This window comes from Delphinapterus leucas, chromosome 6 (genome assembly GCF_059928025.1).
Source record: "Delphinapterus leucas isolate spDelLeu-1000000601 "Yukka" chromosome 6, BTC_Dleu_Yukka2, whole genome shotgun sequence".
In the NCBI taxonomy this organism is placed as follows: domain Eukaryota; kingdom Metazoa; phylum Chordata; class Mammalia; order Artiodactyla; family Monodontidae; genus Delphinapterus; species Delphinapterus leucas.
Genome location: NC_143134.1, coordinates 44,537,879 through 44,565,240, shown reverse-complemented (window position 1 = coordinate 44,565,240; position 27,362 = coordinate 44,537,879). Strand labels below are relative to the sequence as shown.

General features: G+C 43.1%; 2 protein-coding genes across 3 annotated transcripts in view; both read right to left on the bottom strand.

The window, feature by feature from the left end:
• Positions 1-10,277: 10,277 nt before the first annotated feature.
• Positions 10,278-11,630, bottom strand: LOC111163141 (translationally-controlled tumor protein-like). The gene has a single exon (XM_089912520.1). It carries the CDS (start codon positions 11,613-11,615, stop codon positions 11,097-11,099), a length of 519 nt encoding a protein of 172 aa, XP_089768646.1. The 5' UTR covers positions 11,616-11,630; the 3' UTR covers positions 10,278-11,096.
• A 13,439-nt stretch (positions 11,631-25,069) lies between these two features.
• Positions 25,070-27,362, bottom strand: part of DCAF12 (DDB1 and CUL4 associated factor 12) — a 40,689-nt gene continuing 38,396 nt past the window's right edge. For both annotated transcript variants that reach the window (XM_022551597.3, XM_089912516.1), the window contains exon 9: positions 25,070-27,182. In XM_022551597.3, the coding sequence (XP_022407305.1) occupies positions 27,024-27,182 (159 nt within the window). In that variant the 3' untranslated portion in view covers positions 25,070-27,023. The remainder of the gene's footprint in view (positions 27,183-27,362) is intronic.

The window sequence follows — 27,362 nt, the reverse complement described above, 5'->3', positions numbered from 1 at the left end:
CCACAACGAAGATCCCACATGCCGGCAACTAAAACAAATACATAAATTTGTCAAATAAATAAATAAAAAGCTATTGTTCAATTCAGCAAGTAAGTTGCTCACGTCTCTGATGAATGAGAGACGTTCCTACACTTTCCTCTTACTGTGTGATAAGAAGTATACACATGTTGGGAATTCCTGGGTGGTCCAGTGGTTAGGACTCTGTGCTTCCACTGCACGGGGCACGGGTTCGATTCCTAGTCAGGGAACTAAGATCTCACATGCCAGGTGTCGTGGCCAAAAAAAAAGCATACACATGTAACCCAGCAATTCTGCTCCTGGGTATATGTTAGAAAAAAACAAAAACACTAATTCAAAAATATACATGCACCCCAATGTTCATAGTAACACTGTTTACAATTGCCAAGATACGGAAGCAATCTAAGTGTACATTAACAGATGAAAGGATAAAGAAGATGTGGTGCATATATACAATGGAATACTACTCAGCCATATAAAAGAATGAAATTTGGGGGCTTCCCTGGTGGAGCAGTGGTTGAGAGTCCGCCTGCCGATGCAGGGGACACGGGTTCGTGCCCCAGTCCGGGAAGACCCCACATGCCGCGGAGCGGCTAGGCCTGTGAGCCATGGCCGCTGAGCCTGCGCATCTGGAGCCTGTGCTCCGCAAAGGGAGAGGCCACAAAAGTGAGAGGCCCGCGTACCACAAACAAAACAAAACAAAACAAACTATTATGTATAAAATAAGCTACAGGGGCTTCCCTGGTGGCGCAGTGGTTAAGAATCTGCCTGCCAGTGCAGGGGACACAGGTTCGAGCCCTGGTCTGGGAAGATTCCACATGCCGAGGAGCAACTAAGCTTGTGCACCATGACTACTGAGCCTGCACTCTAGAGTCCACAAGCCACAACTACCGAGCCCTCATGCCACAAGTACTGAAGCCCGTGCACTCTAGGGCCCATGCTCCTCAACAAGAGAAGCCACCACAATGAGAAGCCCACGCACTGCAACAAAGAGTAGCCCCTACTCGCTGCAACTAGAGACAGCCCACACGTAGCAATGAAGACCCAAAGCAGCCCAATAAATAAATAAATAAAAATTATGAATAAATAAATAAAATAAGCTACAGGGGAATTCCCTGGTAGTCCAATGGTTAAGACCTGGGGTTTTCACTGCCCGGGTTCAATCCCTTTACAGGAAACTAAGATCCTGCAAGCCAAAAGTGGCATGGCCAAAAAAAAAAGCTACAAGGATGGATTGTACAACACAGGGAATATAGCCAATATTTTATAATAACTATGAATGGAGTATAATCTTTAAAAATTATGAATCACTATATTGTACAACTGTAACTCACATAATATTGTACATCAACTATACTTCAATAAAATTTAGAAACAAAAATTTTAAGGAAATATACAGTTGTCCCTTGGTATTGTTGATGAAAAAATTAATCAATAGTCAATCTAAAAAAAGTGGAAAATTTTACTAGAGCCAACCTGAGGATTATAACCTGGGAGACAGTTTTTCAGAAAGCTTTGAGGGCTGTTCTGCCCCTTGGAGGTCAAAGCACAATTATAGAAGTTCTTGAGACAAAGGGTTTACATCAAATGACATATTATTGATAGTTTACACAATCCAGATCTACAGGTACAAAGCAGTGGCTCCTGGGTCTCGTTGGCCCCTTGCAAGATTATCTCCTAATGAGTTGTGACTCTTGATGAGATTAAAAAGGACTGTTATCGCCTAAGGATGTCTGGTTAATGCAGATGCACAATACACAGTAAAGGCGAGGGAGGAGGCCCAAAGGGGCAAAGAAAAATTTTATGTTTAAATATTTTTGTCTCGCCATTAATTATGAATTTTATTTCATTAGCATCCAGAGGGATTGGTTCCAGGATCCCACCCCACCCCCGAGAGGATGTATCCACAGATGTTCAAGTATATCATATAAAATGGCATAGTATTTGCATTTAACCTAGCTATACACGTGTCCTCCCGTATACTGTTTTTTTTTTTTTTTTTTTTGGCAGTGCCAGGGGCTTGCAAGATCTTAGTTCCCCGACCAGGGGTTGAACCCACACCCTAGACAATGAAAGCTCGGAGTCCTAACCACTGGACTGCCAGGGAATTCCCCCTCCCGTATACTTTAAATTATCTAGATTACTTATAATACCTAATACAATGTAAATGCTATGTAAAGAGTTTCTGGTGCACAAGAAATTCAAGTTTTGCTTTTTGGAACTCTGTGGAACTTTTTAAAAAATATTTTCCAACCTCCCTTGGTTGACTCTGTGGATGTGAACCCACAGATACAGAGGGCTGGAAGACAAACTGTATTTGGCCCCTGGTTCCTGGCACAAAGCTCCTAAAATCTTTGTAATTATCTCAGTGGCAGGATTGTCTGCTTTTTTGTTATTCATAATAAGCCCTTTCTCTCCCACCTGAGTTATACTAATGGATGACCTGGAGGAGTTCCCTACACAGCCTCAGGATGGAGCTGGTCATCAGGAAGACCCAGTGATTAGAGAGCTGGAACTTTCAGTCCCGCCCACGGACCTCAGGAAAGATTTGATGAGCTTCTGGACTGGATGGTGGTACACCCCAATTCCACTCCTGCTCTCAAGATCCTTCTGGACCTTGACCTGTGTACCTCTTTATCTGGCTGCTCATCTGTATCCTTTATAATATCCTTTACAATAAACTGGTAAACATAAGTAAATATTTCCCTGAGATTTGTGACCTGTTTTAACAAATGAAGAACCCAAGGAGTGGGTCATGGGAACCTCTAGTTTACAGCCGGTTGGTCAGAAGTCCAGGTGCAACGTGTGCTTGCAGTTGGCATCTAAATTGGGGGCAGTCCTGTAGGACTGAGCCCCTAACCTGTGAGATCTGACACATAGTGTCAGAACTGAGTTACAATGGAGGGTACCCAGTCTGTGTCCACCTGAGAACTGGAGAATTACTTGGTGGTGTTGGACAACACTCTACAAACAAAAATATCAGCCAATTTTTATGCTGGAACTACACTTGTTAGCTGCAAAGATAGACTGGCTATGGATACAAGAGTTTGTCAAATAGCAACAAAAGCATTCTGTGAGAATATGGAATTTACAGTAAGAGCATTTATATTTTGTTATATGTAAATTGTGTTTTACACATCCTTGTATCACTAAACTTATAAATAAAATTAGGTATGTAGGGCTTCCCTGGGGCACAGTGGTTAAGAATCTGCCTGCCAAGGCAGGGGACATGGGTTCAAGCCCTGGTCCGGGAAGATCCCACATGCCGCGGAGCAGCTAAGCCCGTGCACCACAACTACTGAGCCTGCACTCTAGAGCCTGTGAGCCACAACTACTGAGCCCATGAGCCACAACTACTGAAGCCCACACACCTAGAGCCCATGCTCCACAACAAGAGAAGCCACTGCAATGAGAAGCCCACACACCGCAACAAAGAGTGGCACCCCGCTCCCCCCGCCTCGCCGCAACCAGAGAAAAGCCCACGTGCAGCAACTAAGACCCAATGCAGCCAAAAATGAAATAAATTTTAAAAAAATTAGGTATGTATATATATACGTTTGAAACTGAGAAGGGCTCTGTGGGGCCCTCCAGGATACAAAAGCCTTTCTGTGTCCCCTATTTCTTGTTTGTAGGAAAAAGTCTTCATTAAGCTTCCTTGACCTTCCCTAAGTTTAAAAGGGCAGATTCAGAAAGTTGCTAATCAGGGAAGGGAGGGGTTGCAGAAACAAGGGAGGAACAGTCAAGAAACATTAGTGCAGCCTTGGGGTAGGGTCCTGTTTCTTCCTCAAGGAATATACAAAATAGGGACCTCCACTGCAAGGGGCATGGGTTCGATCCCTGGTTGGGGAACTAGGATCCCACATGCCTCGCAGTGTGGCCAAAAATAAAGGGGGGGGGAATATACAAAACAATATCTTTGAGTTATTCTGTGAGAACTAAGGTCCCTGAGCACAAGATTCCTGGAGCTCTGCCCTGATACCTCACCACCAACCAATTGGAAGAAAGTCACACACCCTGCAGCCCTCACCCCAAATTTTGCCTATAAAAACCTTTCCCCAAAAACCATTAGGGAGTATAGCTGATTCACTTTGTTATAAAGCAGAAACTAACACACCATTGTAAAGCAATTATACTCTAATAAAGGTGTTAAAAAAATTAAAAACAAAAACCATTGGGGAGTTTGAGTGTGGCCCTGCAATAAACCTTTCTCTGCTCCAAACTCCGATGTTTCGGTATGTTTGCCCTCACTGTCCGTCAGGCACATGAACTGTGTTCTGTAACACATTCATACCGTTACCAAGAGCTTGGCCTTTCTGTACACTGGTGACAAATCAAATCTCAGAGACAGAGTTTTGGGTGAAGTAGAGAAGGATAGCTTTATTACTTTGCCAGGCAAAAGGGGGCACAGTGGGCTCCTGCCTCGGAAAAACTATGTGTCTCAACCCGGGAGGATTTGATGAGGGTTTATAACAATAGTTCAAAGGTGGGGTCTCTGACAAGATTAGAGTGCGAGCAGGGCCTGCCCTCCTTAATCTCGTCTTGGTCTCCTAATCTTGATGAGCTTCTCTGATCCCTTTAATCTTGCTTGCGTGGTTTTTTGGCTACTCCTCCCTTGATGAGCAACCATTTGAATCTGCCCTTTGGAACTCAGGGAATGTCATGGAGGCTGGTGTCTTGGCCACAAGAAGTGGGGGACAAAAAGGCCTCCACGCCTGGGAGCCCCACCGGGCCCCGCTCGGTTCCAATAGTTTTCAGAGAGCTAGTTGTTAAACATTTTACCAGCATACCCATTCGGAGAAAAAGACAGTAAATAGACATAATATAACGTAAGGTTTTGGGACTTCCCTGGTGGCGCAGTGGTTAAGAATCTGCCTGCCAATGCAGGGGACACGGGTTCGAGCCCTGGTCCTTGAAGATCCCACATGCCACGGAGCAACTAAGCCTGTGTGCCACACTACTGAGCCTGTGCTCTAGAGCCCGTGAGCCGCAACTACTGAGCCCATGTATCACAACCACTGAAGCCCACGCACCTAGAGCCCATGCTCTGCAACAAAGAAAAGCCACCACAATGAATAGCCCGCGCACCACAACAAAGAGTAGCCCCGTTCGCCACAACTAGAGAAAGCCCGCACGCAGCAATGAAGACCCAACACAGCCAAAAATAAATAAATAAATAAATTAATTAATTGAAAAACAAAACGTGAGGTCTTAAGGACTAGGAAGAAATAATAAACAGAGACTGGGGTCAGAGTGTCAGGGAATGTGCTATTTTGGATGGTCAGTCAGGGAAGTTCTCTATAATAAGATAAGAGCTGAACAGAGACCTGAATGAACTGAGGGAGTGAGCCACGTGAAGAGTGTCTCAAGTAGAGAAACTGAAACTGTGTAACTCAGATTGGGACTTGAACCCATGAGTTGGGACTTGAACCCAGCAAAAACCCAGATTGGGGCTTGAACTCATGGTCTTTTAATGGAGATCACACACCTTGTCTTAGTTTCTTAAGGTCTCATTACAGAAAGAATTCAAAGACAAAGTGATAGGTAAGAAGTGTATTTACTTAGAGAGAAACACACTCCACAGACAGAATGTGGACCATCTCAGGAGAGAGAAACACCAGGGTATGGGTTTGTCAGTTTTTATAGAGGTGGGTAATTTCATAGGCTAATGAGTGGGAGGAGTATGCCAGCTATTTTGGGAAAGGGGTGGGGATTCCCAGAAATTGGGCCACCACCCACTTTTTCACCTTTATGGTAGGCCTTGGAACTGTCATGGCGCCTGTGGGTGTGTCATTTAGTGTGCTCAGGGCCTGGTGGAAGTCGATCATCAGCCAACTTGGACCTATTGGTTCTAACCAGTTTATGTCATGTCCTCGGACTATGTGATTCTTGTTTTTGAATTTTATTTTATTTATTTTTTTATATAGCAGGTTCTTATCAGTTATCTATTTTATACATATTAGTGTATATATATCAATCCCAATCTCCCAATTCATCCCACCACCACCACCACCCTGCAAACCAGTTCATCTGTACCATTTTTCTAGGTTCCACATATATGCGTTAATATACCATATTTGTTTTTCTCTTTCTGACTTACTTCACTCTGTATGACAGTCTCTAGATTCATCCACGTCTCTACAAATGACCCAATTTCGTTCCTTTTTATGGCTGAGTAATATTCCATTGTATATATGTACCACATCTTCTTTATCCATTTGTCTGTCAATGGGCATTTAGGTTGCTTCCATGACCTGGCTATTGTAAATAGTGCTGCAATGAATATTGGGGTGCATGTGTCTTTTTGAATTATGGTTTTCTCTGGGTATATGTCCAGTAGTGGGATTGCTGGGTCATATGGTAGTTCTAGTTTTAGTTTCTTAAGGAACCTCCATACTGTTCTCCATAGTGGCTGTATCAATTTACATTCCCACCAACAGTGCAAGAGGGTTCCCTTTTCTCCACACCCTCTCCAGCTTTTGTTGTTTGTAGATTTTCTAATAATGCCCATTCTAACTGGTGTGAGGTGATACCTCATTGTAGTTTTGATTTGCATTTCTCTAATAATTAGTGATGTTGAGCAGCTTTTCATGGGCTTCTTGGCCATCTGTATGTCTTCTTTGGAGAAATGTCTATTTAGGTCTTCTGCCCATTTTTGGATTGGGTTGCTTGTTTTTTAATATTGAGCTGCATGAGCTATTTATATATTTTGGAGATTAATCCTTTGTCCGTTGATTCATTTGCAAATATTTTCTCCCATTCTGAGAGTTGTGTTTTAGTCTTGTTTGTAGTTTTCTTTGCTTTGCAAAAGCTTTTAAGTTTCATTAGGTCCCATTTGTATATCTTTGTTTTTATTTCCATTACTCTAGGAGGTGGATCAAAAGAGATCTTGCGGGCTTCCCTGGTGGCGCAGTGGTTGAGAGTCCGCCTGCCGATGCAGGGGACACGGGTTTGTGCCCTGGTCCGGGAAGATCCCACATGCTGTGGAGCGGCTGGGCCTGTGAGCCATGGCCGCTGAGCCTGCGTGTCCGGAGCCTGTGCTCCACAACGGGAGAGGCCACAACAGTGAGAGACCCGCGTACCGCAAAAAAAAAAAAAAGATCTTGCTGTGATTTATGTCAAAGAGTGCTCTTCCTATATTTTCCTCTAAGAGTTTTATAGGGTCCGGTCTTACATTTAGGTCTCTAATCCATTTTGAGTTTATTTTTGTGTATGACGGGAGTGTTCTAATTTCATTCTTTTACATGTAGCTGTCCAGATTTCCCAGCACCACTTATTGAAGAGACTCTCTTTTCTCCATTGTATACCCTTGCCACCTTTGTCATAGATTAGTTGACCATAGGTGTGTGGGTTTATCTCTGGGCTTTCTATCCTGTTCCATTGATCTATATTTCTGTTTTTGTGCCAGTACCATATTGTCTTGATTACTGTAGCTTTGTAGTTTAGTCTGAAGTCAGGGAGTCTGATTCCTCCAGCTCCGTTTTTTCCCTCAAGACTGCTTTGGCTATTTGGGGTCTTTTGTGTCTCCATACAAATTTTAAGATTTTTTGTTCTAGCTCTGTAAAAAATGCCACTTGTAATTTGATAGGGATTCCATTGAATCTGTAGATTGCTTTGGGTAGTAGAGTCATTTTCTCAGTATTGATTCTTCCAATCCAAGAACATGGTATATCTCTCCATCTGTTTGTGTCATCTTTGATTTGTTTCATCAGTGTCTTATAGTTTTCTGAGTACAGGTCTTTTACCTCCTTAGGTAGGTTTATTCCTAGGTATTTTATTATTTTTGTTGCAATGGTGAATGGGATTGTTTACTTAATTTCTCTTTCTAATCTTTCATTGTTAGCGTATAGGAATGCAGGAGATTTCTATACATTAATTTTGTATCTTGCAACTTTGCCAAATTCATTGATTAGCTCTAGTAGTTTTCTGGTGGCATCTTTAGGATTCTCCACGTATAACATCATGTCATCTACAAACAGTGATAATTTTACTTCTTGTTTTCCAATTTGTGTTCCTTTTATTTCTTTTTCTTCTCTGATTGCCGTGGCCAGGACTTCTAAAACTATGTTGAATAATAGTGGCAAGAGTGGACATTCTTGTCTTGTTCCTGGTCTTAGAGGAAATGCTTCCAGTTTTTTACAATTAAGAATGTTTGCTGTGGGTTTGTCGTATATGGCCTTAATTATGGTGAGGTAGGTTCCCTCTATGCCTACTTTCTGGAGAGTTTTTATCATAAATGGGTGTTGAATTTTGTCAAAAGTTTTTTCTGCATGTATTGAGATGATCATATGGTTTTTATTCTTCAGTTTGTTAATATGGTGTATCACATTGATTGATTTGCATGTATTGAAGAATCCTTGCATCCCTGGGATAAATCCCACTTGATCATGGTGTATAATCCTTTTAATGTGTTGTTGGATTCTGTCTGCTAGTATTTTGTTGAGGATTTTTGCATCTATATTCTTCAGTGATATTGGTCTGTAATTTTCTTTTTTTGTAGTATCTTTGTCTGGTTTTGGTATCAGTGTGATGGTGGCCTCACAGAATGAGTTTGGGAGTGTTCCTTCCTCTGCCATTTTTTGGAAGAGTTTGAGAGGATGGGTGTTAGCTCTTCTCTAAATGTTTGATAGAATTCACCTGTGAAGCCATCTGGCCCTGGACTTTTCTTTGTTGGAAGATTTTAAATCACAGTTTCAATTTCACTGCTTGTCATTGGTCTGTTCATATTTTGTTTCTTCCTGGTTTGGTCTTGGAAGCTTATACCTTTCTAAGAATTTGTCCATTTCTTCCAGGTTGTCCATTTTATTGGCAGAGAGTTGCTTGTAGTAGTCTCTTAGGATGCTTTGTTTTTCTGCAGTGTCTGTTGTAACTTCTCCTTTTTCATTTCTAATTTTATTGATTTGAGTCCTCTCCCTCTTGATGAGTCTGGCTAAAGGTTTATCAATTTTGTTTATCTTCTCAAAGAACCAGCTTTTAGTTTTATTGATCTTTGCTATTGTTTTCTTTGTTTCTATTTCATTTATTTCTGCTCTGATCTTTATGATTTATTTCCTTCTACTAACTTTGGGTTTTGTTTGTCCTTCTTCCTCTAGTTGCTTTAGGTGTAAGGTTAGATTGTTTGAGATTTTTCTTGTTTCTTGAGGTGAGCTTGTATGGTTATAAACTTCCCTCTTAGAACTGCTTGTGCTGCATCCCATAGGTTTTGGATCGTCATGTTTTCATTGTCATTTGCCTTGAGGTATTTTTTTATTTCCTCTTTGATTTCTTCAGTGATCTCTTGGTTATTTAGTAACATATTGTTTAGCCTCCATGTGTTTGTGTTTTTTAAGTTTTTTCTCTATAATTTATTTCTAATCTCATAGCATTGTGGTCAGCAAAGATGCTTGATATGATTTCAATTTTCTTAAATTTACAGAGGCTTGATTTGTGACCCAAGATATGATTTGTCCTGGAGAATGTTCCATGTGCACTTGAGAAGAAAGTGTAATCTGCTGTTTTCAGATGGAATGTCCTATAAATATCAGTTAAATCTACCTGGTCTATGTGTCATTTAAAGCTTGTGTTTCCTTATTAATTTTCTGTCTCGATCATCTGTCCGTTGGTGTAAGTGAGGTGTTAAAGTCCCCCACTATTATTGTGTTACTGTTGATTTCCTCTTTTATAGCTGGTAGCATTTCCCTTATGTATTGAGGTGCTCCTATGTTGGGTGCATATGTATTTATAATTGTTAGATGTTCTTCTTCGATTGATCCCTTGATCATTATGTAGTATCCTTCCTTGTCTCTTGTAACATTCTTTATTTTAAAGTCTATTTGCATGGAATATCTTTTTCTATCCCTTCACAGTCTGTATGTGTCCCTAGGTCTGAAGTGAGTCTCTTGGACACAGCATATATATGGGTCTTGTTTTTGTATCCATTCAGCAAGCCTGTGTCTTTTGGTTGGAGCATTTAATCCATTCACGTTTTAGGTAATTATCGATATGTATGTTCCTATTACCATTTTCTTAATTGTTATGGATTTGTTTTTGTAGGTCCTTTTCTTCTCTTGTGTTTCCCACTTAGAGAAGTCCTTTTAGCATTTGTTGTAGAGCTGGTTTGGTGATGCTGCATTCTCTTAGCTTTTGCTTATCTGTAAAGCTTTTTTTTTTTTTTATTCCTATCAAATCCAATATAATCAACTGAAAAATTTATAAAATAATTATTTAACATATAAAATGTCACTAGGAATAAAATAATCAGTTTTGGCTTTTCATCTGTTCTCTTTTTTAAAATTTTAAAATTTTATTTATTTTTTTATACAGCAGGTTCTTATTAATCATCAGTTTTATACACATCAGTGTATACCTGTCAATCCCAATCACCCAATTCATCACACCACCACCCCACCTCCCTGAGTTGTCTGTAAAGCTTTTGATTTCTCCGTCAAATCTGAATGAGATCCTTGCCAGGTAGAGTAATCTTGGTTGTAGGTTCTTCCCTTTCATCACTTTAAATATATTGTGCCAGTCCCTTCTGGCTTGTAGAGTTTCTGATGAGAAATCAGCTGTTAACCTTATGGGAGTTCCCTTGTATGTTATTTGTCGTTTTTCCCTTGTTGCTTACAATAATTTTTCTTTGTCTTTATTTTTTTTCAGTTTGATTACTATGTGTCTCAGCGTGTTTCTTCTTGGGTTTATCCTGCCTTGGACTCTCTGCTTTCTGGACTTGGGTGGCTATTTCCTTTCCCACATTAGGGAAGTTTTCGACTATAATCTCTTCAAATATTTTCTCAGGTCCTTTCTCTCTTCTCCTTCTGGGACCCTTATAATGTGAATGTTGTTGTGTTTAATATTGTCCCAAAAGTCTCTTAGGCTGTCTTCATTTCTTTACATTCCTTTTTCATTTTATTTTTAGACAACCTACATGACATGTTTTTTTATTTTCCTCAAAAACAGTGCCTCCGCTCCAAACAAATCAACATCAAAATGAAGAGCTCAAGTTGACATCAGTCCCGTTTGTCTAAGTCCTGGTTTTATGTGGATGAAAAGCAGCAGCCAGCCAGTTATGATGAGCAGGTGATAGATCCAAACAGCCAAATTTGTTAACATTTTTCAATTTCTAGACCATCCTTAAAGAAAATCATATTTGGTATCACACAATCCTCACAGTAGTCCAGCAGAGCAACCATGCCATCTGGATTCATGTTTTCACCAATAAAGAACTGATAGTTTTTGAAATTAGCAAGGATGTGCTTGATTTGTTCTGCAGTCCCTGTCATAAAAGGTTTTACTCTTTCTGGTCTCTGTTCTTCAAGCTTCCCTTTGATTGACTTCATGTAATCCTTGATGTAGTTCTTGTAGGCTTCTTTTGTGAAGCTGGTTTCTTGCACGTGATTGTTCATGACAGTATCCACACCAGTGATTACTGTGCTTTCAGTACCTTTGCCCTCAGGGCCTTCAGAGGAGGCATTTCCACCAATGAGTGAGTCATCAATGTTACCCTCTCTCCTACTGACCATCTTCCCCTCCACCTCCAGACACAGCCTATCCGCAATCTCCCGGATCTTGTACATGTCAGGGAACATCTCATCATGGTTGATGAGGCCCCGGTAGATGATCATGATGGTGACTGGAGGGAGACAACGGTGGCACTAGCTTAGTAGGAGACCGGAGCTCAGAGAGAGCGCAGTGCAGCAGAAGCGGCACTTGCGGGAGGGGGGAGTGGGTGGAAAAGCCATTCTTTTTTCTTTATTCTGTTCCAAGGCAGTGAATTCCACCATTCAGTCTTCCAGGTCACTTATCCGTACTTCTGCCTCAGTTATTCTGCTATTGATTCCTTCTAGTGTATTTTTCATTTCAGTGATCGTATTGTTCATCTCTGTTTGTTAATTCTTCTAGGTGTTTGTTCTTTAATTCTTCTAGGTCTTTGTTAAACATTTCTTTCATCTTCTCAATCTTTGCCTCCATTCTTTTTCCGAGGTCCTGGATCATCTTCATATCATTATTCTGAACTCTTTTTCTGGAAGGTTTCCTATCTCCACTTCATTTAGTTGTATTTCTGGGGTTTTATCTTGTTCCTTCATCTGGTACAAAGTCCTCTGCCTTTTCATTTTGTCTATTCTTCTGTGAGTGTGGTTTTCCTTCCACAGGCTGCAGAAGTTCTTCTTGCTTCTGCTGTCTGCCCTCTGGTGGATGAGGCTCTATGTCATTCTTTTAAAGGTTGTGCCCTGCCCCTTCTCTCCTGTTTCAAAACCAGCAAGGACAGGGACTTCCCTGGTGGCACAGTGGTTAAGACTCTGTGCTCCCAATGCAGGAGGCCCAGGTTTGACCCCTGGTCTGGGAGCTAGATCCCACAAGCATGCAGCAACTAAGCGTTAGCATGCCACAACTAAGGAGCTGGTGAGCTGCAGCTAAGACCCAATGCGACCAAATAAATAAATATAAAACACACACACACACACACACACACACACACACACACACACGAGCTGTTTTAAAAAAAAGAACCAGAAAGGACAAAGTCTGTGAGGGGGGAATGTGCTTGTGTGTTCTGGGAATAGCAAAGAGGCTGGTTTGGCTAGAGCCTGGTAAGCCAGCAGGGAGCAGTAGATTGAGATCCAAAAATTGGAGACGACCCTACAACGGTAGAGACCTTGAGGTTGATTCTACTCTGAGAGATGGTAAGCATTGGAGCGTTTTACAGAGTGGTGTCATGATCTGAATTTACATTTTTAAAAGATTGCTCAGGCAGCTGTGTGAACAGACTGTATGAGGAGTGGAGGAGCTTGGGAAGGTAAGGAAGCTGGAGACCGGTCAGAAGGTGAGAGATGATGTGGCTTGGACCAAGGAGGCAGCAGTGGAGTTGATGAGAAGCAGTTAGATTTTAGATATATTTTGAAAATCTACCTGACAGGAAACACTGTGGATGTTGGGTGTGAGAGAAAGAGATGAGTCAAGGATGACTCTAAGGTTTTTGGCCTGAGCAACTGGAAGACTGAAATACCATATACATGAAAGAAATCAGAAAATGGCTGGGGGAGGGCAGGTTGGAAGCCATGGTGGAAATTTTACTGGTTAGAGGCTTGAACGAACTTTCTGGAGTGATGGGGATGTTCTCTCATTTAGAGTGGTGGTTGCCTGGGGGTAAACACTGTAAAAACTCAGTGAACTGAATTTTTAGTATCTCTGCATTTTATTTTATATAAATTATACCTAAACACACACACACACATACACACACACTTTTATTGATAACGGGGAAGACTTAAGAAAAAAGGAGTTTATTTTAAAGGTTACACATGAGAGAGAATGGGATCCATATTGGAAACTCGTTGAAATTGATCCTCCCATCTCTCTCATGGGGGTCCCTGCATCTCCCCGTGCTTCAGCATCTTCATCACTTTCTCTTTTTTTGTTAATAATTTTATTTTATTTCATTTATTTATTTTTATTTTATTTTACTTTTTTTGTCCGCCTTGGGTCTTCATTGCTGCGTGTGGGCTTTCTCTAGTTGTGGCGAGTGGGGGCTACTCTTGTGGCTACTCTTTCATTGTGCTGCGCGGGCTTATCGTTGCGGTGGCTTCTCTTGTTGTGGGGCATGGGCTGTAGGCATGCAAGCTTCAGTAGTCGCAGCACGCGGGCTCAGGAGTTGTGGCTCATGGGCTTAGTTGCTCTGTGGCATGTGGGATCTTCCCAGACCAGGGATCAAACCCATGTCCCCTGCATTGGCAGGTGGATTTTTAACCACTGCGTCACCAGGGAAGTCCTTCATCACTTTCTTAAACTGTGACAATCAACAAAACAAGCTGATTTGTAGTATTTGCTGATTTCTGTGACATGAATATTCCCACCATATTTCAAGCCACAGGCTACATCAAGCTACAACATCATCCTTGGAGGCGGTAGATTGAAGTAGTGGAGAACACAGACTTCAGTGCAGGCAAGTTCTTTACCTCTCTGGGACTGTTTCCTCATCTGTAAAATGAGAAGGTGCTATTAATGCTGTCTCCATAGGGTTGTTATGAGGATTAAAGGAGTTAATATGTGGCATCTTGTACCTTTTAACTGTTAATAGCTCTGCTGTTAATTTACTGTGTGTCCTTGGGCAAGACTCTTCCTCTCTCTGCATCTTAGTTCCTGTATTTGTAAAACATAGAGGTTTTGTTATAAATAATCTTTGAAGTCCTTCCAGCTCTAGAAATCTTAGGGCCTTCTATGACTCCAGTTACAGAGAAATCTCAGCCTCCCTCTCTGGGTTTTAAGCTCTATTCCTGAAATCACAGGTACAAGGCACCTGAGTGGTGTGAGAGACAGCCAGGTAGATTCCAAAGTGGATTCAGTCTAAAGTGGAAAGTTAAAATTGTCAGGCTTGATCTCAGCCTGGGAAAACTCCTCCTGAGCCAAAAATTTCCAGCATTTGCGACTCTTTAACTGGCAGCTCCAGGTGCTGGTCAGTTTGAACTGCTTCATTTGGATGCCTGCCAGGAGCCTTTGTTTAGGAACTTTCTGATTCTCCCCTGCTAAGTAGGTACTGAAGGGAATACCTTTTTTTTCTTTTCTTTTCTTTGTTGTTTGGTTTTTTAAAAAATTTTATTTATTTATTTTTGGCTGTGTTGGGTCTTCGTTGCTGCACGCAGGCTTTCTCTACTTGCAGCGAGCGGGGGCTACTCTTCGTTGCGGTGCACGGGCTTCTCATTGTAGTGGCTTCTCTTGTTGCGGAGCACGGGCTCTAGGCGTGAGGGCTTCAGCAGTTGCGGCACGTGGGCTCAGTAGTTGTGGCTCGCAGGCTCTAGAGTGTAGGCTCACTAGTTGTGGCACACAGGCTTAGTTGCTTCGCGGCATGTGGGATCTTCCTGGACCAGTGCTCGAACCCCTGTTCCCTGCATTGGCAGGTGGATTCCTAACCACTGTGCCACCAGGGAAGTCCCTCTTTTCTTTGTTTTAATGGAGAGAAACAGTAATAAAAAGAAGAAAACAAATACAGAGAGAGACTAGGTTAATAGAAATAGATTAATAGAAGTAGAGAAAAAAACACCAAGAGAAAGAGATTTTTCCTACATTTTCTAACAAAAGAAGACAAATACAAACAGAGCTGAAGACAAAATAAGAGCTGATTCCTACCACAAGTCTGGAGAATTTCTCGGAAAGGATCATGTTTAAAATAAATACACATGCAGCACAGGTGGAGGTATTTCTTGCCTTTTCCTCTACCAACTCTTAAGTCTGAGGTAACTCCTGTAACCCCTACTCCCAAATGCCCAATGGAATAATTTTACATATTTTTCCATTCAGACCCATATTCTCCTGGTTAAATTCTGTAGGACCTACACTTATCACCTTAGAACCAAATATTCTAAACTGAAAAGTGACCTCAGAGCATACCTCCTCTCCCTGCAGTATTTTACATATGAAGAAACCAAGGCTCAGAGAGGTTGAGTAACTTGTCAAGGTCCCACAGACATGTGACAGAGCTAGGTTAGGTGGTAATTCATATATCTCAGTGGCACTTGTCCTATCTATGAGGGTCCCAGAAATAAACAGATGGATAATTGAGAGTTTAATAAAGGAAAAGCAACAAGAAATGATGCAGTATCCCAGGGCCAATGACAGTGGGAAACTTGATCACTATGGGACCTGAGGGGACAAAGGGAGGAAGCAGAGAGCGTATGAAAGGTGTCTGCAGAGACCCTGCTTTTAGGAAGGTGGGGTGTATGATGGGGAATAAACAATCTCACATCCCTCTTTTTCCCACTTTTAGCCTCCATTGGCTGAACCTAACTAGAAGCCAGAGGACAAGGAAGTCTGTTGATAAAAGACCAAACTGAGGCACTGAACAGGGAGGGTGGAAAGCAGATCTGGAGGCTACAAGGAAGCAACCTATCACAATTCTATTCACTGAAATTTCAAACAATGCTGTTCATGTCCCATAATTTGGCCTTAAAGTGTGCAACACAGCAAGTTGTCAGGAACATAAGATACAACAGGAGTCAAGAAAGCTCCAAGTTAGGACACTGAGCTGTCATATAGGGCTGGAAGCAGAAGACTAGCTGGGTGGATGGAAGTTTCCAGGGGCTGCTCTGCTCCTTAGCCCAGTGCCGAACCCACACAGACTTGGCGGAGAGCCTTTCAACAGCCCAGGCCCTGCCCTCAAGGAATCCAAGTCTAGTCTGCAAAGGGTGAGGCCTGACCGTAGATGACTCCTCCTGGAGACCTGCATGATGCTGATGGGCAGGGAAGACTTCTCCACCAGGGCGACTTCCTGGAGAATCAAAAGTGATGCCAACTAGGGCTTCCCTGGTGGCACAGTGGTTGAGAGTCCGCCTGCCGATGCAGGGGACACGGGTTCGTGCCCCCGTCCAGGAAGATCCCACATGCCGCGGAGTGGCTGGGCCTGTGAGTCATGGCCGCTGAGCCTGCGCGTCTGGAGCCTGTGCTCCGCAACGGGAGAGGCCACAGCAGTGAGAGGCCCGCGTACCGCAAAAAAAAAAAAGTTAAAAAAAAAAAAAAAGTGATGCCAACTATAGGAGAGAGGGGCTGGCGTCTCTGTCCTGGGACGTGTGAGGAGGTAGCTTGGTGGAAGCTCAGGGAGACCTAGGGAAACTTCTCCTTCCTCAGAATAAAGTTACTTCTGCAGGCATCTCCTGATTTCACAGTTCCTTTTGGCTGTATCCTGTCTCCTCCTCTCCCACTCTTATACCTCTCTTCCCTGAAGCCAAAGGAGTCCTGGGTGGAGTTAATAAGATTCTCAAAAGCAAGTTAAGCCAGTTCCTGCAGGCCTGAACATGTTCTGTTGAGGAGTAGCCCCTGCAGAAAACTACTGTCCCCAACTGTAGCCACAGTCAGCTACAAATAGTGCAGAAAGAGGGGTAAGAGCTCAGAGAAAACACAAATCGGCACCTGACTCCAAACATAGATGAACCCAAACTGGACCTGTAGATGCTGGGGCCTTGCCTGCAGGGCAGAGCTAATGCTCATCGTGCCCTAACCCTGGTCAGCAGTGGCCACTTCTAAAAACATCTCTTTCCTTGAGGCCTTGCTCCAATTCTACCAGCTCAGCTTCTAGCAGAGTTCTTAGAGAAGCTGCATCCCAACAATGACTCAAGGAGCCCAGCTTTCAGCTTCTCTCTCTAGGGTTGTTCAGGTCCCCTGTGTCCTAGGGAAAAGCCACACATGTCTCCCTCCGGCAGGAGCAGCCTGGCTAAGCCTCTCACCTCTCTGTGGTTAAAAGGGGAGGATGCAACCAGGAAGTGTAAAGGGGCCCCTAGTTCTAGCTTGGGTAAAGGCCTGGCTGGACGCTTGAAGGCTTGGATCCTTTTGTCCAAGTTAACTCCAGCTAGTTCCCATGCTCCTGGCTGTCCCATAGTCGCAACTATTTGGACTGAGTTTAAGTGAGGGAGGTTGGCCATCTTCCAGGGACTGTGAAATCTCAGCAGATGGCTCAGCTTGTTGGGAGCTCTACGAATGCTTCACAGTTGCGCCCTATTTCAAAGCACCTTCACATCCCTTATCGCAGAAGTTCACAATCAGCCCAGAGAGACTCAAACAGTCTACAGTCAAACAGCTGGCTAATGATTAGAGACAGGATACAACTAGGAACATCAACCTCAGATCCAGTGCTTTTTCTCCAAGCTGCCTCCTACCTAATTCCTCCAACCAATGCTCAGTTTATTGAATTTGGAGATGCCCTGGCAACATCCTGTTGTTCCTTGAACAGCAAGGTCTATCTGGCTTTAAACAACACACACACACACATACTTTTGAGAAATTGTGTGCATATATTTTTGTAAGTCAAATCTGTACATAAATGCATAGGGGAGCTTGGTTCAAGGATTGTCACTCTGAAAAGTTCATTATAGAAAACAAAACAAAAAGACCTCCTTTAAGACTTACATTACACTACAGCCCTGCCTACCTCTCCTCCCTCCCTTCTTAAAAAAATGTTTTGTGCATATCTTTGATCACACTCCATATGGAGTTTGTTTATACAGGGGTGGTGCCTCCAGAGGTTGGGAAGTAAGTTCTGGCTCCCCCTACTGGGCTCATGATGAATTCATTGGCCCAAAGGAATTTTCTCAGTCTCCCCAGAAGATTCTGGGGCTCTGGGGACGATCATGTTCCTGCCTGTCCTTGGAAAGACCCCGAAAAACAGGGCTCCCTGAGGAAGGGTGTGATCATAGAAGACTTTCTAAAAGAGTTAGGTCCTGAACTACACCTTGAAAGATTTTGACAGGAGGAGTTGGTGGTGAGCAATCTTGAGAAAGGGAAGTGCTGTGTGAATTGAGAGGATTGGATGAGCTGGCTGGCCTAAGCAGGATGTTTGTACCCCAGGAAAGGGAAGTGAGGAATTTTCGTTCTAGGATTTTTGAGCAAAGGAGCAATCAATATTCCCTCTCCTCCTTTATTACTAACTTCTTATTCACAACCAGTACATGTTGAAGAAAAACTGGGAGGGTGTATTTTAAGTGACACTACTAGAAAATACAGATAAGCAAAGGAATAAAAAAAATATCATTGAGGGACTTCCCTGGTGGTGCAGTGTGGTTAGGAATCCGCCTGCCAATGCAGGGGACATGGGTTCGAGCCCTGGTCTGGGAAGATCCCACATGCTGCGGTGCAACTAAGCCTGTGTGCCACAACTACTGAGCCTGCGCTCTAGAGCCTGTGAATCACAACTACTGAGCCTGTGTGCCACAACTACTGAAGCCCATGTGCCTAGAGCTCATGCTCCTCAACAAGAGAAGCCACCGCAATGAGAAGCCCGCGCACCACAACCAAGAGTAACCCCTGCTCGCCACAACTAGAGAAAGCCCACACGCAGCAACGAAGACCCAACGCAGCCAAAAATAAATAAATTCATTAATTTTAAAAAATCATTGAAACTCTGCTGCCAAGAGACCCACTACTGACATTCTAGTGATAACATTTTAGATTTTTCCTGTACCTAAATGTAGATACGTATGAATTTTACAAGAGAGCCTGCATTAGAAGCTGGCTTATAACTTTGTTAATTAATAATATATTCTATGTTATAATCATCCTATGTCACTACATATATATTTACTTGTTATATACCACTTTTAAAACTTTTATTATAAAAAAATTCTAACATTACATAATTAGAAATACTAGCATCATAAGCCCCCATATACCCATCTTGCAGCTTCAATAATTATAAAATTACCTCTTTAAAATAATCTAGGGACTTCTCTGGTGGCACAGTGCTTAAGAATCCACCTGCCAAGGCAGGGGACATGGGTTCGATCCCTGGTCCGTGAAGATCCCACATGCCGCGGAGCAACTAAGCCCGTGCGCCACAACTACTGAGCCCGCGCTCTAGAGCCTGTGAGCCACAATACTGAGCTTGTGGGCCTAGAGCCTGCGCTCCACAAGAGAATGCAATGAGAAGCCTGCCCACCGCAACAAAGAGTAGCCCCACTCGCCGCAACTAGAGAAAGCCCGTGCACAGCAATGAAGACCCAATGCAGCCAAAAAAATAAAAATAATCTAACCCTCTGGATTATTTATTTATTAGTATTTTTTTGGCCCCACTGCATGGCATGTGGGATCTTAGTTCCCCAGCCAGGGATTGAACCCATGCTCTTTGCAGTGGAAGTGCAGATTCTTAAGCATTGGACTGCCAGGGAAGTCCCCCTCTGGATTATTTTAAAACATAACCTTGACATCATGTAATTTCATCTGTAAATAAAATATCTCTAAGAGGTAAGATTTAAAAAAACATAATCAGTAAAACAAACAAACAAACAAACATAATCAAGGTATCATTGCTATACCTAGAAAAAGTAACAGTAATTCTTTGCTATTATCTAATACCCAGTCAGTGTTAAGTTTTCCCTGATTACCTTTTTTTTTTTTTAATAGTATTTTTTTTTTTCTTGGCTGTATCGTGTGGCTTGTGGGGTTGACCAGGGATTGAACCCAGGCCAGCAGTGAAAGCGCCGAGTCCTAACCACTGGACCGCCAGGAATTCCCTCCCTGATTATATTTTTCAGTTACATTGTTTTGAATTAGAATGTAAACACCCTCTACACATTACATTTGTTTTCTACGCCTGTCTCAAGTCTCCCTTAATATACAATAGTTCTCTTTTTTTGTGCTAGTTGTTTATTGAAAAAAGTAGATCCTTTTCCTTACGTTCAGCATTTGGTTGTTTGCATCCCTGCTCTACCATTAATATGTTCTTCCATCCACTGTATTTTCTGAGAACTGATAGATCTAAAAGCTTACTCAGATCAAGTTTGATTTCCTGGCAAGAATACTTCTTAGGTAATGCTGTTAACTTCCTACTGTGACCCATCAGGAGTAACATAGTATGTGGTCTCTCTCTGTAATAAGATTGACCAGAGAATATTTAAAATTTTTATTTAACCATTTCCTTATTAATAGACTTAGGATACTTCCAGTTTTTTGTTTTGCTTTTTGCTAATTAATGCTATGACAACCATTCTTATACATCTGTCTTTGCATGCTTGCCTAGAATATTTCCTAAAATTCCCAGAAGTCTGGGTCAATGGATATAATCAATAACTTTTTTTTTTTTTTTTGAGGTACGCGGGCCTCTCACTGCTGCGGCCTCTCCCACTGCGGAGCACAGACTCCGGACGCGCAGGCTCAGCGGCCATGGCTCACGGGCCCAGCCGCTCGGCGGCATGGGGGATCCTCCCGGACCGGGCACGAACCCGCGTCCTCTGCATCGGCAGGCGGACTCTCAACCACTGCGCCACTAGGGAAGCCCAATCAATAACTTTTCAGTGCAATAAATACCAGTTTGATAGGCTAAGCCTTCCTAATAAAGACCACAGGAAATAAAATAAACCAGTAGCCCAGGAACAATAAAGTCAATGCTGACTTTTTCTGCTGACTTGGGCATCCTTCTCATTCTGGCTAGCAGGTCCAGGTCTGCACAGGCAGGCACAGGGCAGATCCTATTGTAAAGCTAGTTTAGGTTATGTTAGGCCTTAGCTAGATCTTCTATTTTCTCCTGTTATCAAGGGGGACTGCAGAGAGCTGTCCATGTTATTGGCTAATAAATTCAGGATGGGAAAGCATCCTGAGACTCTGCTGTCTACACTGTGAAAAGATGACCTAGGGTAAAAGTTAAAAATGTTGAGGCAGTTTGACACAGTTAGGAAAAAGCAACCAGAGGTAGGCAGTTTTGGGGATTACTGCCTCAGTCCTGGAAGGAACAGGTTTGTCAGGCAGAAGCAATTAAAGTATGGTTCTGAGCTTTAATTTTTGCGTTTACAAGTCTTCACACTACTATATAAGTACATTTCCTCTTTGTATCATCATAAAAGAAAAAAGTTTTTCTTAAATCTCAAATGTGATTTCATAAAAATTGGTATCTGAAAATTCCTTAGACTACTCCTGTATCAATTTGCTAGGGCTACTGAAACAAATTACCACAAACTTGGTGGTTTTAAAACAACAGAAATTCATTCTCTCACAGTTTTGGAGGCCAGAAATCCAAAATCAAGGTGTCAACAGGGCCACAATCCTTCGCAAGGCTCTAAGGGAGACTCTTTCCTTGACTCTTCCAGCTTCTAGTGGCTCCTGGCATTCTTTGGCTTATAAATGCATCACTCCAATCTCCTCCTGTCTTCAGGTCATCTTCTCTGTGTGTCCCTGTACATCCTTTTCTGTCTCATAAGGACACTCTCATTGGAGTTAGGGCCTAGCCTAACACAGTATGAGCCCATCTTAATCCTTCCCCTAATTACATCTGCAAAGACCTTATTTCCAATTAAAGTCACACTGAGGTTCTTCTGGTAGACTTGAATTTTACGGCGACACTACTCAACCTACAATTCCCAATGTTTTACTGGAAACCGTTAGGAAAATAAGATTCATTTAACAAACCTGCTATATTTACCTGCTTTGAGGACAAACTGCTTGAGGATCACTGCTTAATCTTCTTAGCCTTCCCTGCACCACTAGAATAGTTGTTGTGGATCCAGGAAATCTAACGTCTAATTTGAACTCCTGTCCTCATCGTATAAGATTAAAAAGAAAAATGATGTCCAGAGGGGAAAAGACTTGTTTAAAGTCATGCTCATGAGCAGCAGCAGTAGATCTATAACTGAGCCCATATCCTCCCCTTTCAGTCCACACTTACCTTGCGCAATTGGCATTTGGGGGTGGCATGAATTTACCTCCTCCAGGGAAGAGCAATAGTATCTTTTTTTTGGGGGGGGGGCATGCCGTGCGGCATGCTGGTTCCCCAACCAGGGATCCAGGGATTGAACCCCTGGGCTCTCTGCACTGGGAGTGCAGAGTCTTAACCACTGGACTGCCAGGAAAGTCTCTCTCTCTTTTTTTTTTTAGTATCTTTAATTAGGTAATATAACATCCCCCTTCCTCAGGAAAAAAGAAAGGGCTAATGGTGGGAACTTAAGCATGGTGATTGGCACAATAATTCTGTGTTTCTAGCAGAAGGGCCTGGGGGCAGAGAGCTGCAGTGGTGGTAGTTAAGGATGTTTCTTGGGCAAGCAACACATTACACGGCCCAAACATACACTCCTCAGGCCAACGTACCCAGCACAGTGTTCTATGTATCAACAAACGGCCTTGACCCTGGAGACAAAAGAAGCTGCATTATTTTTTCCAGTCCTCTGTCCAGGCTGTCACCAGCTAAGTAAAACGTAGCTACTGGTAAGGGAAGTTTATTTTATTTAAGATGGGAGTTGATCATTTGTTTTCTTCCTGTTCTTAGCACTAGGGATGTTAATTACAGCTCTGAATACTGCTTAACAAGAAACGCAGGAAACATGTGACTCTGAGCTCAGTTAATGAGTATTATTATCTTTTAAAAATTCTGATTTCGGCAATTACACACTAATCAAGAGTGTTCACATATGAGGCTCAACCCAGGGGGAGTTTAAGAGGACAGCTCATACCTGTCTTGGAGAGCTGAATCATGAGTTTACAGTCCCATCTTGAGTTCAGTTCACACCTCTGTCTTTAGTGGTAGTTTAGAAACAAATTTCTCACATTTGTTTCTCTAGATTATTCTTTGGAGGAGCTGAAATGAGGGCAGGAGAACCAAGCTAACAAACCCGAACTTTCTTTTGTCTTCATCAGTAATTCCAGAATTAGAAGCCCACGTTTCTACCTTCCCAAAGCTTCCAGCCATTTCAGCACAATAGCATGAAATGAGCTGTGGCTAAAAGCAAGAAACATTGAGTGTTCCTCTTCTCCCCTTTCCTCTCCACATTGTTGTCTCCCAGACACCAGCCAACTGAAAAGGAAGGAAAAAAACACTTGGGTCATAGGATCTTACAAGATTGACCCCCCCCCAATCCTAAGCCATGGGTCTTGACACCCTGCTTACTTTTCCTGGGTACCTGCTCTAGGAAATGTATGGGATCAGAGGGCCCTGGACTGGCAATCTTTAGCTTTATTAGGAACACTAATAAATTTAATAGAAAATTAATAGTTAATTAAAAAAAATTTATTTGACTGCATTGGGTCTTCGTTGCTGCATGCGGGCTTTCTCTAGTCGTGGTGAGCGGGGGCTACTCTTCCTTGTGGTGTGCGGGCTTCTCGTTGCGGTAGCTTCTCCTGCTGCGGAGCACGGGCTCTAGGCACGCGGGCTTCAGTAGCTGTGGCACGTGGGCTCTAGAGCGCAGGCTCAGTAGTTATGGCACACGGGCTTAGTTGCTCCACGGCATGTGGGATCTTCCCAGACCACGGCTCGAACCTGTGTCCCCTGCATTGGCAGGCGGATTCCTAACCACTGCAGGACCAGGGAAGCCCTAGTTAATCAATTTAATGGACCAGATTAATACTAATCAACTTCGGAAGTGGCAGGCATGAGGGAACCTGGGGCATAAATGAGGTTCCAAAGACTTCTGCAAAAGGACCCAAAGGATGATGGGAGGAGCCAGCAGCCCATGTGGAATGAGGCATGCACCTGAGAACAAGGAAGTTCTTTCATGGCCTGGGAGTAAGGACTGCTGGCAGGAAAGGGAGGGACCACATAAAGTCCACAAAGCCCTTCTGTGATACACACTTTGCTGCAAAGTTTGGTTGGAAAGTGAGAGCAGGGCCAAGATTCCACAGAGGCCAGAGGTCCAGGCCAGGCCCTTCCCACATCCTGTGTCGCCTTTCTCTGAGCATGTTCCATGCACATGAGTCCCATGGTAACCCCAAACCTCAGGCTGTGAGAAGCATGTGTTTTAATCTGCATTTCCCAAAAATAATTTGACCATGGAGCATTTTGCAAACACCAATTACTGTTCCATGGACTGGGGATTCTGAAAATCTCATTTTGGGAAAGGCCAATTCCAGTCCTTTTCCAAATGTAACTCTTCTCCTCTACAGCCCTCTGAAGCCCTCTCACTTGCTTCAACTCATTCACCTCCCCCTTCCTGTTTTGCAGCCTTTGATCATATAGGTAGGTGCCTGTATGAGTCATGTTCTGAATCAGTCTCTAAGGGCAGCTGTATTCAGCTTGCCTGGCTCTGTGGCCCAGCCCTGATGGGTCTCCCAGAGATGACTGAGGAGAGTGGTAGGGTTCAGCAGTCTGCCTTTCTCTCAGCTACAGCCCCAAACAGCTTCCGGGAAGAGCATCACTCACTATGGACACTGCATCCTCTCTTAGAGCTAGGACCTATGGTTCCAACTTCAAAAAAATGATACTGTTCCCAGGGCACTATCATAGTCATTCTCAGGGCCCCTCCACTGAAGCAGACAGGGCCTATCACCAACCCTGGTTTATGTTAGAGGAGCTGGTCACATTGCTCACATCCACAGTGATTCAGAGCAAGGACTAGCACGCTCCCTCATCTTCAGTCTGTTTTTCTCTCCAAGTACCACATGACTTCCCCCGGGCATACCCACTCTCAACTGGACTCCAGAGCAACTGATCTTGGGCCAGGGCTGGGGACAAGGAGCAAAAGCAGGTCTTAGTGTTTGTGTGTTTGCCCTTGACCTGCCTTTACCCTAGAGGGAACTCCTGTGTTCTTCTGCTCCAAGCAATCCAACCACCCCAAGCTGACCTTCCAACCAGTCATTTGGGGCCTTTTTCCTGCTGTCTCTTGGCTATACATACTCAAACTTTGCATTGGAATAAGATTTATTTATTTTTTTTACTTGGCAAAAAGTCAAGTGCTACATTTTTAAAAACAAAATCTCAAACAATCAAATGCATTACCCATCACAGAAGAGGGTCTGGCAACAGTACAAAACATCCTACTTAAGATTTTTTTTTTATACAAGTAGGTTTAAAATGAGTTCTGTGAGAACTAAGAAATCTACAGCTTGTAGTTTAATAATAGAAAAAAATTAAGACAATTAAAAGATCTGTAGCATCCAGCAATTTGCTTAATTCCCTGTTTTATAGCACCTATTTCTCTAGGTTAGAAGATGAGAATTCTAGAACCTGTGGTGTATGCCTTGTACCACAGCAAGATAGGGTGGACCTGCTGTCTCCCCTCCCCACCAGCCCCCATCACCAAGGAGAAGACACTCTTTTTTTTTCAATCTCCCCACTTACTCCCAGAGCAGAGGGGGATAACTGGGAAAGCAACTTAGAAATCAGAGTGCAGGAATATGACTTCCTTTCCCCAGAATGGGCTGCTGACAGAAGCAGAGTATGTGTTTAGAATGGTGGAGGAGTTTGTGGGTGGGAACAGCTATTATCTGCAACATGTTGCATAAAAAGCAAGGAGTAACTAGACATCACGGTCATTTGCCTGCAAGTTTAAAAACCTCAGACTAAACAGACAGCTCGATGGAGGAACAAATTACTAATCACATAGATGCTTTACATGCACACCACTGTTGGCTGTAGGCCACCTCATCGCCATCCCAGGGCTGAGCCAACAGAGTGGCTCCACTGTACTAAGAAAAACAAACATTACACACAGGAAGCACTCACTACACACAGATAAATCCCCTGTTCATCCCCACCCTCCAGAACTGAACCCAATTTAGAAAACAAAAGCAAAATCCACTGGGGAGATTAGAAGAAGGGCAAAGAAGTTTCTCCCCAAAGCCAAGGGGACCGAGTATGTGAATTTTAGCAGACTTGAGGCCCCCAGCTCCAGGCCCCTGAGAAACCAGATCAGGTCTTATTTGAGAGGAGGGAGAGGGAGGTTTGGATGTAGATTCTTTTTACGAAGTCCTACCAAGGCTTCTGTAGCCTCCAGAGTTGCATCTTGGATGGAGACCCTGATGTTTTGGGGGGAGTGGCCATTGATTTAACCAGATGGGAAACTGAAGTGGAAGTGACACATACACAGAAATGTTCTCACCTGGGGGACACACAGATGGGAAGGCAGGTGGGAGATGGATTACTTTGGAGTCCTGGCATGAGTCCCCAGGAAGCTTTCAATCTAACTCAAAGGGTTTCCTACTGGTGATTTGTTTTCCTTTCTATTTTTACTTCCTATAATCAGTGTTGTTAGACTTTACAAAACAAGATAAAAACTAGTCCCAAAGCTGGACTCTGTGAATATAGTTGTTTCTTTTATAAATATTTTAATTACAGTAATCCTCACTCCAGATAATTTCAGTGACAAACGGTACTCGCAGGCACACAAGTTCTCACACACACACACACACACACACACACACACACACAGAGCCCCCAAACTTTCACAGAAAGTCTGACAGCAACCATATAATTATAAAGGAGCCCCACCTCTCAAGAGTGAAGTAAGGGTGAGAATGACTATGTCAACCTAATGAAGCCAGAGGGGAGACTGTGTGTCACTTAAAGAAAAAATATAAACAGGAATTAACAATGTCTGATTGAGAAGCCAGAAAGAAAAAAGATAGTAAAGTAAAATTCTGCTTACCAAAAGGGAAAAAAGGAAAAAAAAAAGAGAAAACCCTTTATATTTCTGTACAGAGGTTCTTCCTGTCAAGTGCCTAAACCATAGGCAAACTCGGCGTTCCCACTAAAATATGAGGGACTCACACCACTGGAAAAAAATCAAAATAAGAAATGGAAACTGAGGATGGAAGTTAGTGAATTTCTGTGCATTCTGGGAGAGACTTAGTTGCCGTTAACTCCAGAGCCCAGCGTAGTTTCCATGGAGTCCTGAAGGGAGGGGTCCTCCTGCCACGAAGAGCTTCGTTCCAGACGAGTCGTAGCAGTGTGTGTAGACAGCGTTGGGGAAGGAATCAGTGTCCGAAAAGTAACTCCTCCAGGTTTCGTCATGATTCTGTGGGAAATAAGAGACTCTGAGCACTCGCCGTGGGGCAGAAAAGGGAAAGAAGGGACAAGAATGCTTTCTGGGCTCCTTAAGAGGAGAGGGTCCTATATCTATACAGGAGACTGGTGCTCAGGGGAGCTGGAGCCCCATTTTTCCAAATGAACATTAGGGAGGAGCCAAGCAGGCTGA